General features: G+C 35.4%; 1 protein-coding gene across 2 annotated transcripts in view; it reads left to right on the top strand.

The window, feature by feature from the left end:
* Window positions 1-20,377, top strand: part of dlc1 (DLC1 Rho GTPase activating protein) — a 134,895-nt gene that overhangs the window by 13,250 nt on the left and 101,268 nt on the right. Inside the window, exons 3-4 of one of the 2 annotated variants that reach the window (XM_048197420.1) lie at window positions 13,123-13,272; window positions 13,458-13,598. In XM_048197420.1, coding sequence (XP_048053377.1) covers window positions 13,123-13,272; window positions 13,458-13,598 — 291 coding nt within the window. Of the gene's footprint in view, window positions 1-13,122; window positions 13,273-13,457; window positions 13,599-13,626; window positions 14,073-20,377 lie in introns of those variants that run through there. The other variant, XM_048197421.1, reaches the window with a different exon arrangement.

Here is a 20,377-nt window from a genome sequence, read left to right as displayed (position 1 = left end):
AAACGATGGTAACTTTAACCACATTTAACAGTACATTAGCAACATGCTAACGAAACATTTAGAAAGACAGTTTACAAATATCACTAAAAATATCATGTTATCATGGATCATGTCAGTTATTATCATTTTTCGCTATTGTTCTTGCTTGCTTACCTAGTCTGATGATTCAGCTGTGCACAGATCCAGACGTTAATACTGGCTGCCCTTCTAATACCTTGAACATGGGCTGGCATATGCAAATATTGGGGGCGTACATATTAATGATCCCGACTGTTACTTAACAGTCTGTGTTATGTTGAGATTCGCCTGTTTTTCGGAGGTCTTTTAAACAAATGAGATTTACACAAGAAGGAGGAAACAACGGTGTTTGAGACTCATTGTATGTCATTTCCATGTACTGAACTCTTTTTATTCAACTATACCAAGGTAAATTCAATTTTTGATTCTAGGGCACCTTTAATTGTAAGGTAGGATTCAAACCACAAATGCAGTTCCCCTGATGCACAGTTTGAAATCACTTAATTACAATAAGAGTTAAGGCCTGAAATTGTGCCGTAGCATCTTTCAGGAGTTTTATCATGTGTTTTATTCCCTGCTCTCTCTTCTCTAAGCCTGTCTTCCTAGTGAAGGATTATGCAGTATAGTAGGCTGCTGACAGCTTCCATTTTATATTAGTGGCTAACCAGCGATGTGTCACTCTGCAGGACACACTCATTTCAGATGTTGAGGTCTTAAGGAAAGATCTGTGGGGTCACTGAGGACAGATCTGAGTTGGTCATAAGCACATTCCCCAGAGATCCTTGGGAAAGAGGAAGAGAGCAGTAGGATTCTGGGAGATCTCACAGTGTGGGGATTCTGTCATATCAAAACAGGAAGAGGCCTGTAGGAATGTGACCCCTAGAAGAGACTAAAAGACAGTGAAACTGGAATAATTTTCATACCCATTAAAGATGCAGTTCTTAAAAAAAAGTTTTTCTGGCATATTCCTCCATATAAGACTCTGTAAGACAGATGCCACTTATATCAGAGATGGAACAATACATCACATGAGAGTGAGAACAGAGGGCTCTGTGTGTATGTGCTGTGTTTATGAGCGTTCCAGAACAAGTGTGTGTCATGGAAAAGCTTAGGCATATGCAACTAGCTTTCACCACACACACACACTCGCATAATTTTGGCTCACCTCTGCAAATCCAACAGCAAAGCACTGACTCTGACAGGATAATTCTGTGCTAAATGGAAAATAAATGGGGAGGCAGTCACAAGACATTATAATAATAGAGAGAGAACACACACAAACTTACGCATAAATCTTTTGATTTCTTTCTGGCCCTCTAAGGCTCTGTTTCACAGCATATGCAGAAAGCAGTGTATATTTACAGGTTAGCTTTCACACTGCCCATACAATATACATTATAGAAATTAAAATTAATAATTTAAAAATGTATATATCAAAATAAATAAATAAAAAATCATATATGGAGTCTAAATGCTTAATATATGTCTGAATACTTGATTCTTGATTATCCCATGATTTACTCACCCTAAAGCCATCCTAGGTGTATATGTATTCTTTCAGACGAACACAATTGGAGATATATTTAAAAATATCCTTAGTCCTCCAGGGTTTATAATGGTTGTGAATGGGGGCCTGCATTTTGAAAAAAAAAAAAAAAAAAAAAAATGCATCCATCCATAATCAAAGTAATCCACATGGCTCCAGTGGCTTAATAAGGTCCTTTTGAAGTGAAGTGATGCATTTTTGTAAGAAAAATATCCATATTTAAAACTTTATAAATTTAAATAACTAGCTTCCGGCGGACGACCAAACTCATACTGCGCAACTCGACTGGGGCCAAATGAGTGACCCTTGACGTGATGTATGACACAGGATGTAGGATTATCGTAAGTTTAGACACCTCTCGCGGTTCAAACAAATAGGGCTGGGCAAAAAAACTCAAACTCCTCTTCTTTCAAAATTCCTCTGACATTTCTCTTTAAAATTTCTAGTTTTAGACTGTTTAGCTCTATCCTCTGCACCTCTGCATTCATCACTGTTTCATTGTGTTCGGGTCAAAGGCTGCTCTTCCTCCCAAATCGACTTGCGCAGTATGCGTATGGTCATCTGGTGGAAGCTAGTTATTTGAATTTATAAAGTTTTAAATATATATATTTTTCTTACAAAATGCATCGCTTCGCTTCAAAAGGCCTTTATTAACCCACTGGAGCCGTATGTATTTCTTTGATTATGGATAGATACATTTTTTTGTTGTTGTTCAAAATGCGGGCCCCCATTCACAACCATTATAAACCTTGGAGGACTAAGGATATTTTTAAAAATATCTCAGATTGTGTCCGTCTGAAACGAAGACAGTCATATACACCTAGGATGTCTTAAGGGTGAGTAAATCATGGGATAATTTTCATTTTTGGGTGAACTAACCCTTTAATGTGCTTCTTTCATTTTTGCACTCACACACATGCCACTCGCACACAGAGATCGTGCTGCGCACACACATTCAGAAACACAGAGACATGTTGTTAACGTTGCCCTGTGTCTTTTATTAATATATTAGCATCGCAATACTGAATCGCTACATTACTCAACAAGGAGTTTGTAATGTTGCTGTTTTTGAAGTAATTCAACTCACAACTTCATCGCTAGTAGAGAGAGGCTGCACAGACACAGGTAATTCACATGCATATTACACGCATATCTCTGTGTCTGATTTAAAGCAGACAGAATGCTAGATCTAGAGTGGTAGCTGACAAAAATAACCATAATATGAACCCCCTCCAGTCAAATTTAGTGCTGCAAACATCAATGAGCTTTATGTCACATTTTCCACAAAATGAGCAGCATACAGGTGCTGGGCATATAATTAGAATATCATCAAAAAGTTGATTTATTTCACTAATTCCATTCAAAAAGTGAAACTTGTATATTATATTCATTAATTACACACAGACTGATATATTTCAAATATTTATTTATTTTAATTTTGATGATTATAACTGACAACTAAGGAATATTCCAAATTCAGTATCTCAGAAAATTAGAATATTGTGAAAAGGTTCAATATTGAAGACACCTGGTGCCACACTCTAATCAGCTAATTAACTCAAAACACCTGCAAAGGCCTTTAAATGGTCTCTCAGTCTAGTTCTGTAGGCTACACAATCATGGGGAAGACTGCTGACTTGACAGTTGTCCAAAAGACGACCACTGACACCTTGCACAAGGAGGGCAAGACACAAAAGGTCATTGCAAAAGAGGCTGGCTGTTCACAGAGCTCTGTGTCCAAGCACATTAATAGAGAGGCGAAGGGAAGGAAAATATGTGGTAGAAAAAAGTGTACAAGCAATAGGGGTAACCGCACCCTGGAGAGGATTGTGAAACAAAACCCATTCAAAAATGTGGGGGAGATTCACAAAGAGTGGACTGCAGCTGGAGTCAGTGCTTCAAGAACCACTACGCACAGACGTATGCAAGACATAGGTTTCAGCTGTCGCATTCCTTGTGTCAAGCCACTCTTGAACAACAGACAGCGTCAGAAGTGGCTAAAGACAAAAAGGACTGGACTGCTGCTGAGTGGTCCAAAGTTATGTTCTCTGATGAAAGTAAATTTTGCATTTCCTTTGGAAATCAGGGTCCCAGAGTCTGGAGGAAGAGAGGAGAGGCACACAATCCACGTTGCTTGAGGTCCAGTGTAATGTTTCCACAGTCAGTGATGGTTTGGGGTGCCATGTCATCTGCTGGTGTTGGTCCACTGTGTTTTCTGAGGTCCAAGGTCAACGCAGCCGTATACCAGGAAGTTTTAGAGCACTTCATGCTTCCTGCTGCTGACCAACTTTATGGAGATGCAGATTTCATTTTCCAACAGGACTTGGCACCTGCTCACAGTGCCAAAGCTACCAGTACCTGGTTAAACTCGCCTGACCTTAACCCCATAGAAAATCTAAAGATGCGATATGCCAGACCAAACAATGCAGAAGAGCTGAAGGCCACTATCAGAGCAACCTGGGCTCTCATAACACCTGAGCAGTGCCACAGACTGATCGACTCCATGCCACGCCGCATTGCTGCAGTAATTCAGGCAAAAGGAGCCCCAACTAAGTATTGAGTGCTGTACATGCTCATACTTTTCATGTTCATACTTTTCAGTTGGCCAAGATTTCTAAAAATCCTTTCTTTGTATTGGTCTTAAGTAATATTCTAATTTTCTGAGATACTGAATTTGGGATTTTCCTTAGTTGTCAGTTATAATCATCAAAATTAAAAGAAATAAACATTTGAAATATATCAGTCTTTGTTTAATGAATGGATATAATATACAAGTTTCACTTTTTGAATGGAATTAGTGAAATAAATCAATTTTTTGATGATATTCTAATTATATGACCAGCACCTGCTTTCAGCATTGATAATAATCTTGAGCACCAAACCAGCATATTAAAATTATTTCTTTTCAATGTACTGCACAGACTCAAGTTTTCAATGACACACGGTATTCATTTACATTTAATCATTTCAGCAGACACTTTTATTCAAAGCAAATTACAAATGAGGAGAACATTTGTTTTCCATCAGTCTCATAAAGAGCATATATAGTCAAAAAAATTATTCAGACACCTTGAACATTTCATTCATTAATGCAGTTTATTCACTACAGTTTAAAAAATTTTAATAAAATATGACAAGATCTCAGAGTTAATCTGTGTCAGAACAAAAAAAATAATCTTAATTATGTCAGATAACACTTAAGCAAAACATGGTCAGGTCAAAGTGTCTGAATAATTTTTGGTCCCAAATTTTTATCATTTTTGCTGGTAGTCCACTGTATAAAGAATTTTTGGGTATAATACTGTATGTCACAGTTTACTTTATTTTGCTATCCACACTTACATAAATGAACTATAGTGTCCTGCACCCACTAGTAAATAATATAAAAAATTATATCTAGTGTGACTGTAGCTATATAAACAGAATAAGCCAAACATTTGAATCATTAGCTTAGCATGCAAAGCATCTTTATCACCAGAATGCTATGTAAGATGAAGAAAAAAGTATGAGAGAGAGTTAGGGTCGATTATAAAGCATGAAGCAATAATCTTGACACAACAAGAACTAAGCAAAGGGAAAAGTAGATTACCGTAAAAAAAAGAAGAAGAAGAAGAAAAAAGAAAAGATTCATAACAGACTACAGCTGTCCAAGGACTGAACTGGCTGAAATCCAACTACTGAGAAAAAACTCAATGACCTGTACAATTAACCAACTTAAATAATTTTCTCAATTTTAGTAATCAAAGTATAGCTATATACCCAAGTCAGTCATGGATGATAGTAAATCACTTTTATTCTTTGAGGAAAGTGTTTCAGTGTTACATTCAAATAAAAATGCATTTCAGTTTCACACTTTATATCGAAGCTTATTAAAACACAAGCAGATGCACAGTCGAAATGTCAAGCAAAGGTCACTGTAGTGAATGGTGTGCTGTGTGAATGTAGAATGTGCTGTGTGTATGTGTGAGAGCATATGTGTGTGTACATGCTTTTGCTGTCCTTGAAGCTTTGAAAAGCCTGACCAAAAAAAAACCCAAAAAACATTGGGGATAGAAAATGGTCTATAATGACATAAAATATGAAAATTCCTATCTAAAATGTCACCAAGTCTGCTTTCTCTATCAAGGGGTATTATTTGCCACCTGGATTTGACATTTTTTTATATATTATAGTGAATATATAATTTGATTTTTTTTTTTCAATATTTCTTCTTTATGATGCTCTACTAGCTAGGCTTATAATTGAATATTAAGAGCTATATCAAAACACATTTACCTCCTCGATTTTAATTGTAGGTGCTTGTCAGTTTCTGTGGAATTTTTGCCCCAAGCTGCCCTTAATTTCTGATCCTATATACAAGCTTGTGTTTGTGTATCTGTGTATGTTTCTTTTAGAATGTCCACAACTGTAGTGTCTTACTGAAAGCACACCACCTGAGGTCAGTGTAACACCTGATATCACATACAAGATGTGAAGGAAGCAAGACAGATGAGAGGAATCTTTCTGTAGTTCATCATTTCAAACTTGCATGCATTAAGCAGGAATGTGATGCCAATGTCTACTTTCAGGAGTTACTGTGACCTCTATTTACAATAACCTTTTAAAAATTACTAAAAATTACCATTTTACTTTTTTTCTGATAATTAAGTTATTTTTTTAGTTATCAAATGTGTCCTTTTTTCTGAAAGAAAAAAAAAAATACTTTGGAAAAATAAAAATACAAGCAAATAAAATATAAGATATTGTCATTAGTCGAAGTAGAGCTATGAATGTGCTGTGGATAGCATATATAGCTCAGATAATTTTGTCTTTGAAGTACTAGATAAATCATGTTTGAGTTCAGATTGAGATCTCTGATTTTTGATTGCAGACATTGGTATCTTGGCAAACATGAGCAGAGATTGTGACATTGTTGAGATCTCTTCTGAAACTCTAGAGGAGATGTATGTGGCACAGCTGTGGCCACCAGCTGGGGAGGTTTTCTCTTGAGAAAATCTGAGAAGCAGGAGACTTAATCAAAAGTCTCCATTTGCTCTCCATTTAATGTAATTTATGTCAAAGAGAAACCATTTGGATTTTAAAGAGATCTCTTTTGTAACTGTGATAAGTGCATTCACACTGTGCATTTTAATTGCCTTAAATTTTAACTTCAAAATTTCAAACTTTATATATGTGTAATGGGTATTTTGTGTTTGTTTTCTGTTTGAATGGGTTTTGAATCATGTTTCAGTTCTGTGTCCTATAGCTTTCAGGTAGGTCCTGTACACACGAACATGGGTATTTTCAAAACCGCAGCTTTTTCTATGCAGTTTGGCAGTTTGTCCACACACAAACGCAGTATCCGGTAACTGAAACCAAACTTTTTTGAAAACTCCTGCCAGGGTAAAGATTTTTAGAAACTCCGGTTGCATTGTTGTCTTGTAGACGGTGAAACCGGAGATTTTGGCTTGTGATATCAGAACCGGAACTGGTAATACGTTTTTTTTTTTTCCAGGCTTCTGATTGGCAAACATGGCTTTACGGTTAGGGTTATATCGCCACCTGTTTGTTTGGCATGCTCTTGACAGTGCTTCATAGCATGTTTTTGCATTTTCATGTGGACGTGTTATGTGTGGACTAGGCCTTAGTTTCCTGTGTTTCAATCAGATACTATGGTTTCTCATTGTTTCATTATCGTTTACACCTGGTATTCATTCAGTTGATGGTTTGGTCTATCTATTTAAGCTCTGTGTTACTTTCAGTTCATTGTCAGTTCTTGTCAAATTTGGTTGTTTTGTTCATGTTCTTTGGATATGTAAGTAAATAAAAACGAATACTGCTTGTGTTTAGATCCATTTATTCATCTTTATTGCAACCAACTGTGACAAGGGGGGGGATATTTATTTTTTTGTTTGTTTTAGTTATGTTTTTTGCATCTTTTTACATTTTACTTAAATTACAACTTCAGAATTTTAAACTATTTAACAAGACAACTATATGTTTGTTGATTTATTGATTGATTGATTGATTTATTGATTGATTATTCAGTGTCAGAGATATTATCATTAACTAAAAGCATAAAAATGTCATTACTTTAAATAAAATAAACATTAACTGAAATAAAATATAAAAAATAAAAAGTAATTGCTAGTTGCTAAGGCAACATCTCTATAATACAGTTCTATAATAACTAAAACTAGAAAAAAAAAACTAAAACTTGATTTTTTGTATATATATATATACAAAAAACTAGCATAGCATAATAATGCATAATAATAGCATAATAATGATACTAAAATAATGCTGGTTATGTAATATAAACTTATTTTGAATGTGTACATTTTTAATGTGTAAATAAATACATCATTTAGTTTAATTCAGTTAGTTAGTCAGCTATTCTATGATATAAAGATTCCAATAATTTATCATTTACATTTTATAATAGTGTATTTCCAGGAATAGATAAGAGATGACAAATAGAGTGTCTTTGTCTGATATAGCATCACTATTCTGTCTGACTCTTCTGACAGAGAATAGTCCTAAACAAACAGTTTATTCTCTGTGGCAAAGTGCTCTAAATTAGCGCACACACACACACACACACACACACACACACATACAGGTTTGTTTTTGTGAATTGTGGGGACATTCCGTAGTGTAGTAGTTGTTATACCGTACATATTGTATTTTCTATCCCCCTACACTACCCCTACCCCTACCCCTAAACCTACCCATCACAGGAAACTGCACATTTTTACTTTATCAAAAAAACTCATTCTGTATGGTTTATAAGCCTTTTGAAAAATGGGGACATGGGGTAATGTCCTCATAAGTCACCTCTTTTTGTAATACCTATGTTATACCCATGTCATTATACAAATTTGTGTCCTGATATGTCACAAAAACGCACACGCACACACACACACACACACACACACACACACACACACACACACACACACACACACACACACACACACACAAAGCAGAATGAGGAACTTGATTATATGCATGTTTATACCTCCATCAGGGTGAATGTGTGAGCTTTTCCTGTTCTCTGACCATGTTGTCAGCTGATGTGTCATGAGTGGTATGATTGTGTCTGTTTGACCTAATTTAATGGATTCATGCTTTTAAAGAGAGAGAGCGAGAGAGAGAGAGAACATAAAGCACAGTGTATTCACAGTGTATGCATAAAGGAAAATCACAATGAGATTTTAAATAAATAATGATTCGAATTTCAGTCCATTCATCATTTTAAGGCTCATGTTAAAGGTGATAGAGAGGTTTTTTTCGTCGACTGAGAATCCAAAGACTGTTACTGAGTTTTTGAAATGAGCGCATGCGTAAGAACAACCCCCCTCCTTCACAACACATTTCAAAGGAACGCCTCCCAAAACTCGTGCACGAGTATTGGAACACGAGTGTTTACCACCGGCATTCTCTGTATCGTGTTAGTGGATTCATTATGTTGGACTCACCGCAGGTAACTCATAATCTGCAGTTGTTCCTCCTGTCTCCTGACAAAAACATTGCATGCAGCGCCTGTGGAGTGTGGAAAGTTACCGGAGAGCGCAGCTGCGCTTGTCTCTCACAAGGAACGTCACGGCAGTGATTGACAAGCCAGAGGGCCAATCGCGTAAACGATTGGCTGATGTTTTTAAGGCCCTACCTCGTGCACAGATGATGTATATTAATATTATTCCTTTCAGTGCACCTAATAAATAGTCTTTTATCAGTTAGTAAAGACAGTTTCAAGTAATATTGCAAAAATGTATAAAACAAAACATCCTATTTAGCACCTTTAAGGTTTACAGTTTTTGTTTTTTTCAACTGCTTATACACAAAATCCTTACTTGTCATACAATTTCTGAAATCTGACACTCAAACAAAAGAACCACACACCAAATCTGCAAAACCATATGCTAATTCTCTGCCTTCGATTCAGTTTACAATTTCATAAAACACTTTTTGCAAAACACAACACAAAATTCTCAATGTAACACACAAAAAACTAAATGGAAGTTTCTTGATTTCCTTTTTCAAACACAACCATTGTTTCTGTCCAACTACACATGGTTAATGAATTTCTCTTCTTTCGTACTGTGTGATACTGTATTCACAACCACAAATGCTTACAGTAAAAAAAAAATAAAAAATATATATATATATATATATAGTTTGGTTTCAATCTTGCTTTTATGTTTATCATGAGTTTTTCAACATCTCTCTGCCAGATACTTTCAATCTTGTACAGAAATGTACATAGGAGCTCATGAAAGAAGAGCTATAGGTTTTGAATAACTGTGTGCATATATATCCAATATTATGGCAAAAGTGTTTGCAACGCAAGAAAAGTGTTTGTTTTTGAGATGTGTTTGTGATATTTTGAATGCAGTGCTTCATTTTACAAGAGACATGAGGCATTTTGCATTTTGTGTGTGGAATTATTGGATTTGTGTGAAGTTTAAAAAAAAAAAAATAGGGAAAGTTTTGAAAAGCAGTTGAAAAAAAAAACTGTAAGAACAGTACACGCATACAGTATATTAAATAGTATAAAGTTAATGATAGCACAAATGAACTTGCAGCATTTTGGGGGCTAAACAGTACCACTCTCCTTTCACTTTCATTATATAGAACAGAGCAACACTCTTCCTTGTGAAGATAGTCATACAGTCAATACATTAAGAGAGCAATTTTAATTTTTGGTGAACCGATTTTAACCCTGCAAGTAAACTTGTAAAATGACTTGGGCAAACTTGTTTCCACATAGATGTGCTCATCAAATAAGTCTATCAGCTAATCCTCATGACCTGTGCTCTATATTGAAACACTAGAACAAAAACAATCTCTTAAAAACCTTCAAGGTGTCTGGAGATAAAATGTGTGTTTTGGACAATGACTTGTATTTTTGTTAGCTCATTATTAGCAGAGTGTCTCTCTTTCTCTCCCTGTTTGCTCTATGATAGACAAGCGTGTATTAAGGGTAAATACCAGAACAAGCTACGCAAGCCCTTTACACACTGCACTGCATTGTGTGGGGCTGTTTGCACAGGCCTGGTTCAGACACGGGGCAAGTGCCAGCATCATTCCTCTCTGCTTGAGTAGCATTACAACTTCTGTTTTCCACTTTCTCTGTCTGTCTGTCTCTCTTTCTCTCTCTCCTCTCTGTGTAGCTCTCTGCTTGTAATTTAATCATTCCGCCACTGTGGACTGTGTTAATGCAGAAGGTGATTTTCCGAACCAAAACTAATTAAATAATGCTATCTACTTTCTGCATTTTCTATTGTCTTCAGATTATTTTGATCCCTTTTTGGTCAAGAATGCAAAATAAGCAGTTCTGGTTGCAATGCATTACTAAGTACTTATTTACTCTAATTTAATTACTGATCCCTTTGAAAATTGCTTTAAAATTATTATTTTTTAAATTTTAATTTTAATGCAGTATTTAATTGCATAAAATGCTGTATAGACTATTGAACAATTACATATAAAACAATAGTGGAGTTAACATCAAAATTTAACACCTAATATTAAAGTGTATGGGCCCAATTTTAACGATCTAAGCGCGTGGTCTAAGGCGCAAGTGCACTTAGGACATGTCCGAATCCACTTTTGCTAGTTTAACGATGGGAAAAAATGGTCACCGCACATGGTCTAGAAGGGTTGTTTCTATTCTCTTAAGGAGTAATAGGTGTGTTTTGGGCGTAACGTGCAATAAACCAATCAGAGTCTCCCATTCCCTTTAAAAGCTAGTTGTGCTTGCGCAATGCAGATTCACTATTTACATGGTGGAAATTGCAAGTGGAAAAAACTGAACGCTTCTCTAGCGAGGAAACGGGTCTGCTCGTGCGCAAGGTTAAAGCACATGAGCAGACCATCTACAGGACAAGCCGGATTCCACCAAAGCATTTTTATCTTTATGCACAAAATAATAATCTTTTACATTGTAATCCTTTTATTTTTAATATTTCTCATTTAATTTGTGTGCTGCTGCGCGTCCCTGTGTGTGTAATAAGCAGAGTGTATACCCGCCTATAGGCGCATATTACAAACTCACTCTTTAAATAAATATATATAAATATATGTGTGTGTATATATATATATTGTGGCATTGACTTGGTCAATGGCGCAGTCTATTTCAGTTACCTCAAAATAGCAATGCGCCCACAATGCGTCTGAACACACCTCATTTTCAGAGCAGCACACCCATGGGCGCACAAATGGGTGCAAATGCATTTGCTATTTAAACAACGTGGCGCAGGACGTGAAAATGATAAATGCGTCGGGCTGAAACTAGCAAAAAACATTTGTGCCAGGTGTATGACAGGGCCCAATGTTTTTATTGTAACTTTCTCCTTTTAAAGGGGTCATGAATTGAGAAATTACATTTTCATTGTCTTTTCTATACTATAAAAGTATCCTGTAAGTTTCAGAACTCAAAACTTTCCCTTTACTCCAAAAACAGCCTGTATTGAAACCAAGCTCAGAAAACGACTTGTTTTCAATTTTGTCACATTATCAATGCCTACTTCTACATCATTGCCTCTTTAGCCCCGCCCACCAATTCACACATGTCAGTAGTAAACAGGAAACAGCCAGACAGACACAAAAACAGGATTACTCCAGCAACAAAACGATAGTGATGCCTATGAGGAAAATACAGGGTTTTTTTTTTTTTTTTTTCTTTGCCTTCTTGTGATCCTAACAGTAAGAAAGCATGGATGAACTTTATTTTTAACCAAGTTCCAGTCATATCATGTCAGCACTGTTCGCTTCATTTTACTGCAGATTCGAATGTGATTTGCTGTTCTTTCATTTGCATCGGCATTTATGGGGTTAATGCATTGGATCATGGTCGGATATGGAAGAAAGCACGTAGAGTACCTTTCTTTTGTTATTGTTTTGATCGAAGCCATTCACTGTAATTCTGAATAAAAGCTTCATTAAATTCTATAGTATATAATAAAATATATATTATATTAATTACGTTTATCAAAATAACTTTTAATATACATTTGTTTTTATTATTAAATATACCATCCACTTTCTGTATTTTTATGGATTTCTGTTGTCTTCAGCTCATTTTGATCCTTTTTGATTAAGAATGTACTCATTTAAATAATCATTTAAATATTATTCTATTTCCAGTAAAACCAGGCTTTGTATTATTGTCAAGAATATCTAACCAAACACAATGTAAGCCAATTCTAAATTAGTTAGTTAGAAGTCTACATTCTACAATATTTTGTTTTCTATTGACAAATGAAAGTCTTTCAGAGTTAAGAAATTATAGATGAGGAAGTAATTTATGATATAATTTTTATTTTGGGTTAACTGTTCCTTTAATAGCACTTGCCACCATTAAGAGTAAAAAAAAGTTTAGATTAAATATAATGAAGTGTTGCCTCGTTGAGCTAGTATGGAAAAGTCCCGTCTTCATCCGATTCGGTGCCTGGTCTGCTGTGGCATATGTTTTAAGAATTGTCATTAGGAGCGTTCAGATTAATGTCAGTGTTGGTTTTAAGATTACATTTCTCAAATAAGATCTGATTATATTTCTGTTTTTCTCATTTCAGAGCTCACGGGAGGAGAGGGAGAAGGAAAGGTCACGTTTGGACTCCATGGTTCTGTTGATAATGAAGCTGGATCAGTTGGACAAAGAGATTGAAAATGCTCTAAGCTCCTCCCTCAATGGCACTCCCAATTTAAAGAGGCGGATCATCTCTGTGAGTGGCCACCAATCAGAAGCTTTCATGCAATAATACACTAATTTCTTCTGAAAGACGTGCAATGATGTATGAAATAATGGTCAGCAACTGCATCATATCTACCAGTACTAAATGTAAAGTACCTGACACAAAGGATACAGTATGTGATTGTTTAAAGCATGACTTTTTTTTTTTTTTAACAGGAAGTTGATTTAGAAATGCTGGATTCAGCAGGAAGTCTTTCAGCATCCTCCCAGTCTCTAAACACCCCACTTTACCGCTCTTCATCATCACTGTCCTCATCAGGACCCTCTGGAACTTCTGGGGCTAGACCAAAAAATGAGGTTAGTTAACTAAAACCTGTCATTTATCAATTGATTAAATCAAATACAAATAACTGATATAATACATGGTTTTCAGCTTTTCATTATTGTGAAGAGTACCTTTACATACCATTCATACTTTCTCAGTGCTCTGGAATTGGTTAAACCTGATGTCAATCATCACTTATTCAATCGTTAAAGAGGCAGCTGAAGTGTCCAACATTTAGACATGCTTTTCTGTATGCTGAATGACAATGTAAACAGCAAATTAAGAGTGTGCTGAGGTACCAGCAGCCACTTTAAAGTTTACAGACACTCTCTCTCTCTCATGTCTCTCATCCTCCTTCTCATTTTCTTCTTTCTGAGTGGCTAAAGCTGCTGGAACATGATAATAACAGCCTTTACCGCCTGCCAAGCTAAAACACACTGAGAACATTCTTATGATCTTCCCCTCTGGTGCATGCACATGTCTGGATGTCTATGGATGTGAGCGATGTGAGTTTTTTTATGTGAGTTTGTTTTCTGATTTGAGTGTAAGAGTCTTCCATCTGATTACGCATTACATGCTTGAATCCACATTTCAGAAGCACATGGCAAACAACACTTAAAGTGTCAGTGAGAGGCAGGGAAAGATGGACGGAATGTTTCCATGTCTGAATGTGTGGACAAATTTTAAAAAGGTCTGTTTTAGAGCAGAAACAAGTCAGTAAAGGCAGATATGAGTAAGTGGGGAAGGACATACAGTACAAGTTGGTGGTGTTACTTATCAATGTCAAAAGTCATATTTTTTTCAGTAGTTAAGTCAATGTCATCAAAAAATCTTTGAGTTATGGGTATATCAGCAGATTATAGCACTTATGAACAAAACTGAAATTGGTGATAAATTTAAATTGTGTCTGACTTATAGACTTAATTATATTAAAGTATGATTTATAAGTATGAACCATAATTATATTAAATTTATAATATTTAAACATTATGATAAATTTAAGGCAGCGGCTATTTGCGCTAAGTGCAAATAGCATCATTTTCTTAGCGATATGCTATTAACACTAGGTCAAAATAGCGATAGATTCTATTTACACCATGTGAAAGTATCAGTTCATAAGAGTAAATAGTAATTATGCTATCTATACTTTATATTAGCAGCAGTGTTGGGGTAGTTAATCAAAAAATGTAATTAGTTACTAGTTACTTCTGTAAATTGTAATGAGATTACTTTACTAGTTACTGCATTTGAAAAGTAACTTCACTACTTATTACTTTACTTTACTTTTGCTTAAATACCGTGTAGATACATGGACAAACATCATAGCCCTATCATCACTTAACCTTTCTGCATAGAGTTTATTGTATAAATATTGAACCATATGAAAGAACAATAACCCTGTCTGCACAAAGAAATATGCCGCACCGTAAACAACAGGGCCCACGTTATGTTGTAAACTCCCACATTAGCCGAGCACAAACGTGAAGAGCTGATAATGCATTACACTGTCACAAAAGTCGTGCTCCATCCTTGATCATTACTCCAAGTAATAAGACAAGCTGCATTAATCAACACTTTTTTTTAGACAATATTGGACCCACATCTGAATAGCAGAACTGCAGAAATGTGAGTTAGCCGGTTAGCAGGAGACATGCAGACTACGTAACATACAAAACTATGAATTTTGAACGATCGCTAGAAAATATAAACATCAATTTTTAATTATACTTACAGGTTGAGATTCAGAAAAGCAAGCTGGTCCAAATAAACTGGTCACTGATCCATATTTTAAGACCAAGTGTTTTGTGAATCCTGCGTGAAACTCCCCGAGGTTTGAGAAGCCGTCGTCAGTAATGACAGGAATACAACAAAATATTGTACTGCTGTGGTATTGTTGAAAAAAATTATTTCCCATGGTGTCTGCACGTGCAACAAATGGGCAGGTAATATGCTAATGTGACTTCACAACGAAACGGCTTGGGATTCATTTTACAAACGAATTGTGAATTTAATTGACTCAGAGTCGACTCTTACTTTTGAGAGACAATAGCTTTATACACGGTGCACTTTCAGATTTAAAACTTTTCAGGGTGTTTTCATTCACTTAGAGCTATGTTACACACTACATGAAAGGTCATTTTCAAATATCCATAATAGGGGCACTTTAATGCTAGTAAATAAAAATACTATACGTTAGTTCATTGTTTATGTTCACAGTGCATTAAGTAATGCTAACAGATACAACTTTTAATTTTAAAAATGTATTGTTTAATTTTGAAAGTAACATTAAAAATTATTAAATTCTGTAAAAGTATTGTTCATTGTAAGTTGTAGTTAATTAATGCTATTTATATAAATAATATTTAAATAATATTTATGTTAATATTTAATGATCACACTTAAAGGGCATATTGCAGGTTAGAGCTTTAGTGATTCAATGTATAGAAAAATAATGTATGAAATAGATTTTCTTGAAAAAACACGCATAAATACGCTACATAGGCTTCTGGAGTCGTTTTTTGTGAGAAAATTTTACTTCCGCATCTGAAAAAATGCCAAATCGGAAATGACGTCACTGAAGGTAATGCGATCAATATAAACTATAGGAAAACAATGGATCGCAATGACAGTTCGGATGCTGAGGAAATTGTAAATGCTTATTTATACTCGTATAACTAATCACAGCCATACAATTAGCCTGCTATGTGGTCAAGAGAGCAGGGACAGGCCAGAATTAGACAGAATAACGGTCAAAAGAGACAAATTGAGCTGTTGTGAGGAGAAGCAGTGGAGAACAGGACAGAGACCGGTGTTAGCTTATAGATATAACGTTAGGTAATGACATGTGCTCAGATCACAATATTGTACAGATTATTATCATGAATCAGGCAATAGCAAAGCTATTGGTCATCTAGGAGTAGGCCTAACTGATTACTAATAACAGAAACGAATAAACTTTGATCAAGCGTATGTCACACGCGTTAATATCCGTCCACACGAACGTTACGTGATATAGCCGTTTCTCATCACGACTGATTTGGTAGTTAGCAAATGTAATAATCAAACACAAAACTTAAAATGTGCACCGTAAGTCTTCATCGAGCTGCATCTCTGACGGATTCGTGATCATGTCTCCCGCCGGCGGCCAAACATATAATGTTACTGTATATGTTTCATGTTATCCTTTATTCATTAATTCTGTGTTATGAGTTTATTCCGTGCCCATTCACTGATTGTGTGAGGATGTATATGACGCCGTGATTATGTAGTTGTGTGAACTTGAATGTAAGTTTACATACATGGCATGCATGAAATTGGAGTATTTACTGTACATTACCAGCACATCATTCAAAACTGTTTTGTGTGAGTGTGAGACTGTATGCACGTGTACATAATTTGTATTCATAAGTGTTGAAATTGATTCAAGTAAAAACAGTGAAGAAGCATAGCGTGTGTAAGTTTATTCATTTAATATAATCATTTACAGAAGTATTACAATGTTGAACTCCATCATGTCGCCAGGATGATAATCCTCCAGTCTAAAATGAACGTGTTTTTCGACGCAGATGCAGAAGTGAAGTCCCGTCTCTTCACCTGCACAAAACAAACCCCGGCACAGAAGATAGCAGCGTAGTTTTTCTTGTTAGTAAACCTCTGTACTCGATGTCCTGACAGGCTGAAGTTTGTGCAACCTCCACAAACACAATAATTTACCATTACGAATGATAAATAGAAACAAAAACTACCGAAAACACACTGATTCACGGCCGCTGTTGCTAAATACCAATATATTCTGCACTGAATCAACGCAGAGCTCTGCGAACATCTCCCTGTAGTGACGTAAAATGACGCGACGCTGAAAAAAAGCGGTTTTTGTCTATGGTTTTTACAGAGACCGTCACTTTATCTACTAAATTAATGCCCTTATGTCTCGCAAAACATTTTTAAACCCTGCAGTACCTTTTTATATGGTATTTTTGTACAAGGTTATATATTCATCTCGAAAAAAATGTTAAACCTGCAATATGCACTTTAAGAGTAGGGTCCAATTCTATGGAGTTTCTTACACGCACTGCAAATAATTCTGTTATCAACTTCTTTATTTTTGAGCCTTAAGAAGACTTTTTTTGCAATATATATATTTTTTAATTACAAAATAATTAGTTTTACTCTCAAACACAATATGTTTGTTTGAATAAAAAAGACACAAAAGAAACTCCATACAATTCTCACTATTATTGGGTAGGATTAAGGGATGTAGAATATGGTCATGCAGAATAAGGGACATTAATATGTGCTTTATAAGTACTTATAAATGGCAATATCCTAGTAATATGCTAATAAGCAAGTAGTTAATAGTGAGACTTAGACCCTAAACTAAAGTGTTACCCTTTTATTATACTAAATTATAAAAATGATAAGAAAGCAACAATATGTTTTTTTTTTTTTGTTTGTTTGTTTGTTTGTTTTTCTTGAATAAATCCTGTTCTTCAAACTTTCTGTACAACAAACAGTCCTGAAAATAAAATCACAACTATTTTCAACATTGGTAATAAGAAGTTTTAGAGCACCTAATTAGCTATATATAAATAGAGAGAGAGAGAGAGAGAGAGAGAGAGAGAGAGAGAAATTATAAAACAGGTTAAATTGTCTTAATTTTGCACAATATGTTTCTGAATCTAATCTGTACTTGAAATTCCCCCTTATCTCAATTTGATCCTTTGGTTTCATCTTTAAGTCTGTAGTCATCTTGACTGAGGTAATGGAAAAAATGAAGCAAGTAGCTCATTGAATGAATGTATCCATTTAATCTTGATTAATGGGTCAACATAGCAGAGTGCTCAGACAGAGTTCAAGGAGATGAGAGATGAGAAATGGAGCCAGAGAGAAGAACATTAAAACACTATAATGCATGGCACAGGTAATCCAAGCTTACGTGTTTGAGCAAGTACACACAGACACACGCAGACATCATAGCTTACGTAGAGCATGTGTCTCAAAGTACAGATTCCTGTTTACAAGAGAAACTACTGTTTACACTGACACTTATTCAATGTCTGTGTCCATCAAGTGTGTGTATGTGTTTGTTTGCAAGTGTGTGCCCACTCACACACCTTTTTGTTTGTTCGTTCCTGCCATTCCTAACTGGATTACATAAGCGTACCTGGTAAACACATGAAAGATTAATCCTTTTGATATACAGACAAGCTAACTAGCACATACTTTCTCTTGCTCTTACGTCTTTGCTCTTGCTAAGGTATGTCGGAGCACTATAGCTATAAGGCCTGGGCTACCATTCATTGCTAATGTATGCCATTTGAGCTACCAAAGACAGAGAATTTCAAGAATGAAGTTTATTGAGGTGTCCCATGTCCATAATATGTTTGTGTGGTTCAGTTACCCTACGTTATGAGGGGGAAATGTCCCCACAAAAATGGCAATATCTGAAGTCCTTGTCCTTGTGGGGACATTTTTTGGTCCCCGTGAGCTTATAATTCATATTAAAGGTGCCCTCGAATGAAAAATTGAATTTATCTTGGCATTGTTAAATAACAAGAGTTCAGTACATGGAAATGACATACAGTGAGTCTCAAACTCCATTGTTTCCTCCTTTTTATATAAATCTCATTTGTTTAAAAGACCTCTGAAGAACAGGCGAATCTCAACATAACACCGACTGTTACATAACAGTCGGGGTGTACGCCCCCAATATTTGCATATGCCAGCCCACGTTTCCAATATTATAAAAGGCATTAGACAAGGGCAGCCAGTATTAATGTCTGGATGTGCACAACCAAATCATCAGACTAGGTAAGCAAGCAAGAACAATAGCGAAAAATGGCAGATGGAGCAATAATAACTGGCATGATCCATGATAACATGATATTTTTAGTGATATTTGTAAACTGTCTTTCTAAATATTTTGTGAGCATGTTGCTAATGTACTGTTAAATGTGGTTAAAGTTACCATCGTTTTATAATGCATAAACACAACTTCATTCTTTATAAATCTCTCCAACAGAGTAGCATTAGCCGTTAGCCACGGAGCACTATCAAACTCATTCAAAATCAGAAGTAAACAATATAACAGTATACAATACTCACATAATCCGACGCATGCATGACGAACACTTTGTAAAGATCCATTTTGAGGGTTATATTAGCTGTGTAAACTTTGTTAAGGCACTGTTCAAGGCAAGCATGAGCTCTGTGGGCATGGACCACGGGATTTAAAGGGGCCGCAGCATAAAATCGGTGCGTTTATAATGATGCCCCAAAATAGGCAGTTAAAAAAAATTCATAAAAAAATCTATGGGGTATTTTGATCTGAAACTTCACAGACACATTCAGGGGGGACACCTTAGACTTATATTACATCTTTTAAAAACATAATCTAGGGCACCTTTAAGTTTTGTTTTTTGACAATCTAAAAATGCTGAATGTTTTCTGTGATGGTTAGATGACCGAATATACAGTATAAAAATCATTATGTCTATGGAATGTCCCCATAAAATATAAAAGCCCATTTATAATAATGGTAACACTCTACTATTTACTAAAGTTCATTAGTTAAACATTAGTTAATATATTAACTAACATGAACTAACCGTGAGCAACACATTTTTACTGTATTTACTAATCTTCGTTAACATTAGTTAATGAAAATACAGTTGTTCATTGTTTGTTCATGGTAGTTCACAGTGCATTAACTAATGTTAACAAGATTTTAATAATGTATTAGTAAATGTTGAAATATTAACAAAGATTAAATGCTGTATAAGTCCAAATATTAAGCAGCACAACTGTTTTC

Source organism: Megalobrama amblycephala, linkage group LG7, assembly GCF_018812025.1.
Source record: "Megalobrama amblycephala isolate DHTTF-2021 linkage group LG7, ASM1881202v1, whole genome shotgun sequence".
In the NCBI taxonomy this organism is placed as follows: Eukaryota; Metazoa; Chordata; class Actinopteri; order Cypriniformes; family Xenocyprididae; genus Megalobrama; species Megalobrama amblycephala.
The sequence above is the reverse complement of the archived record's forward strand: the minus strand, read 5'-3'. Positions and strand labels throughout refer to the sequence as shown.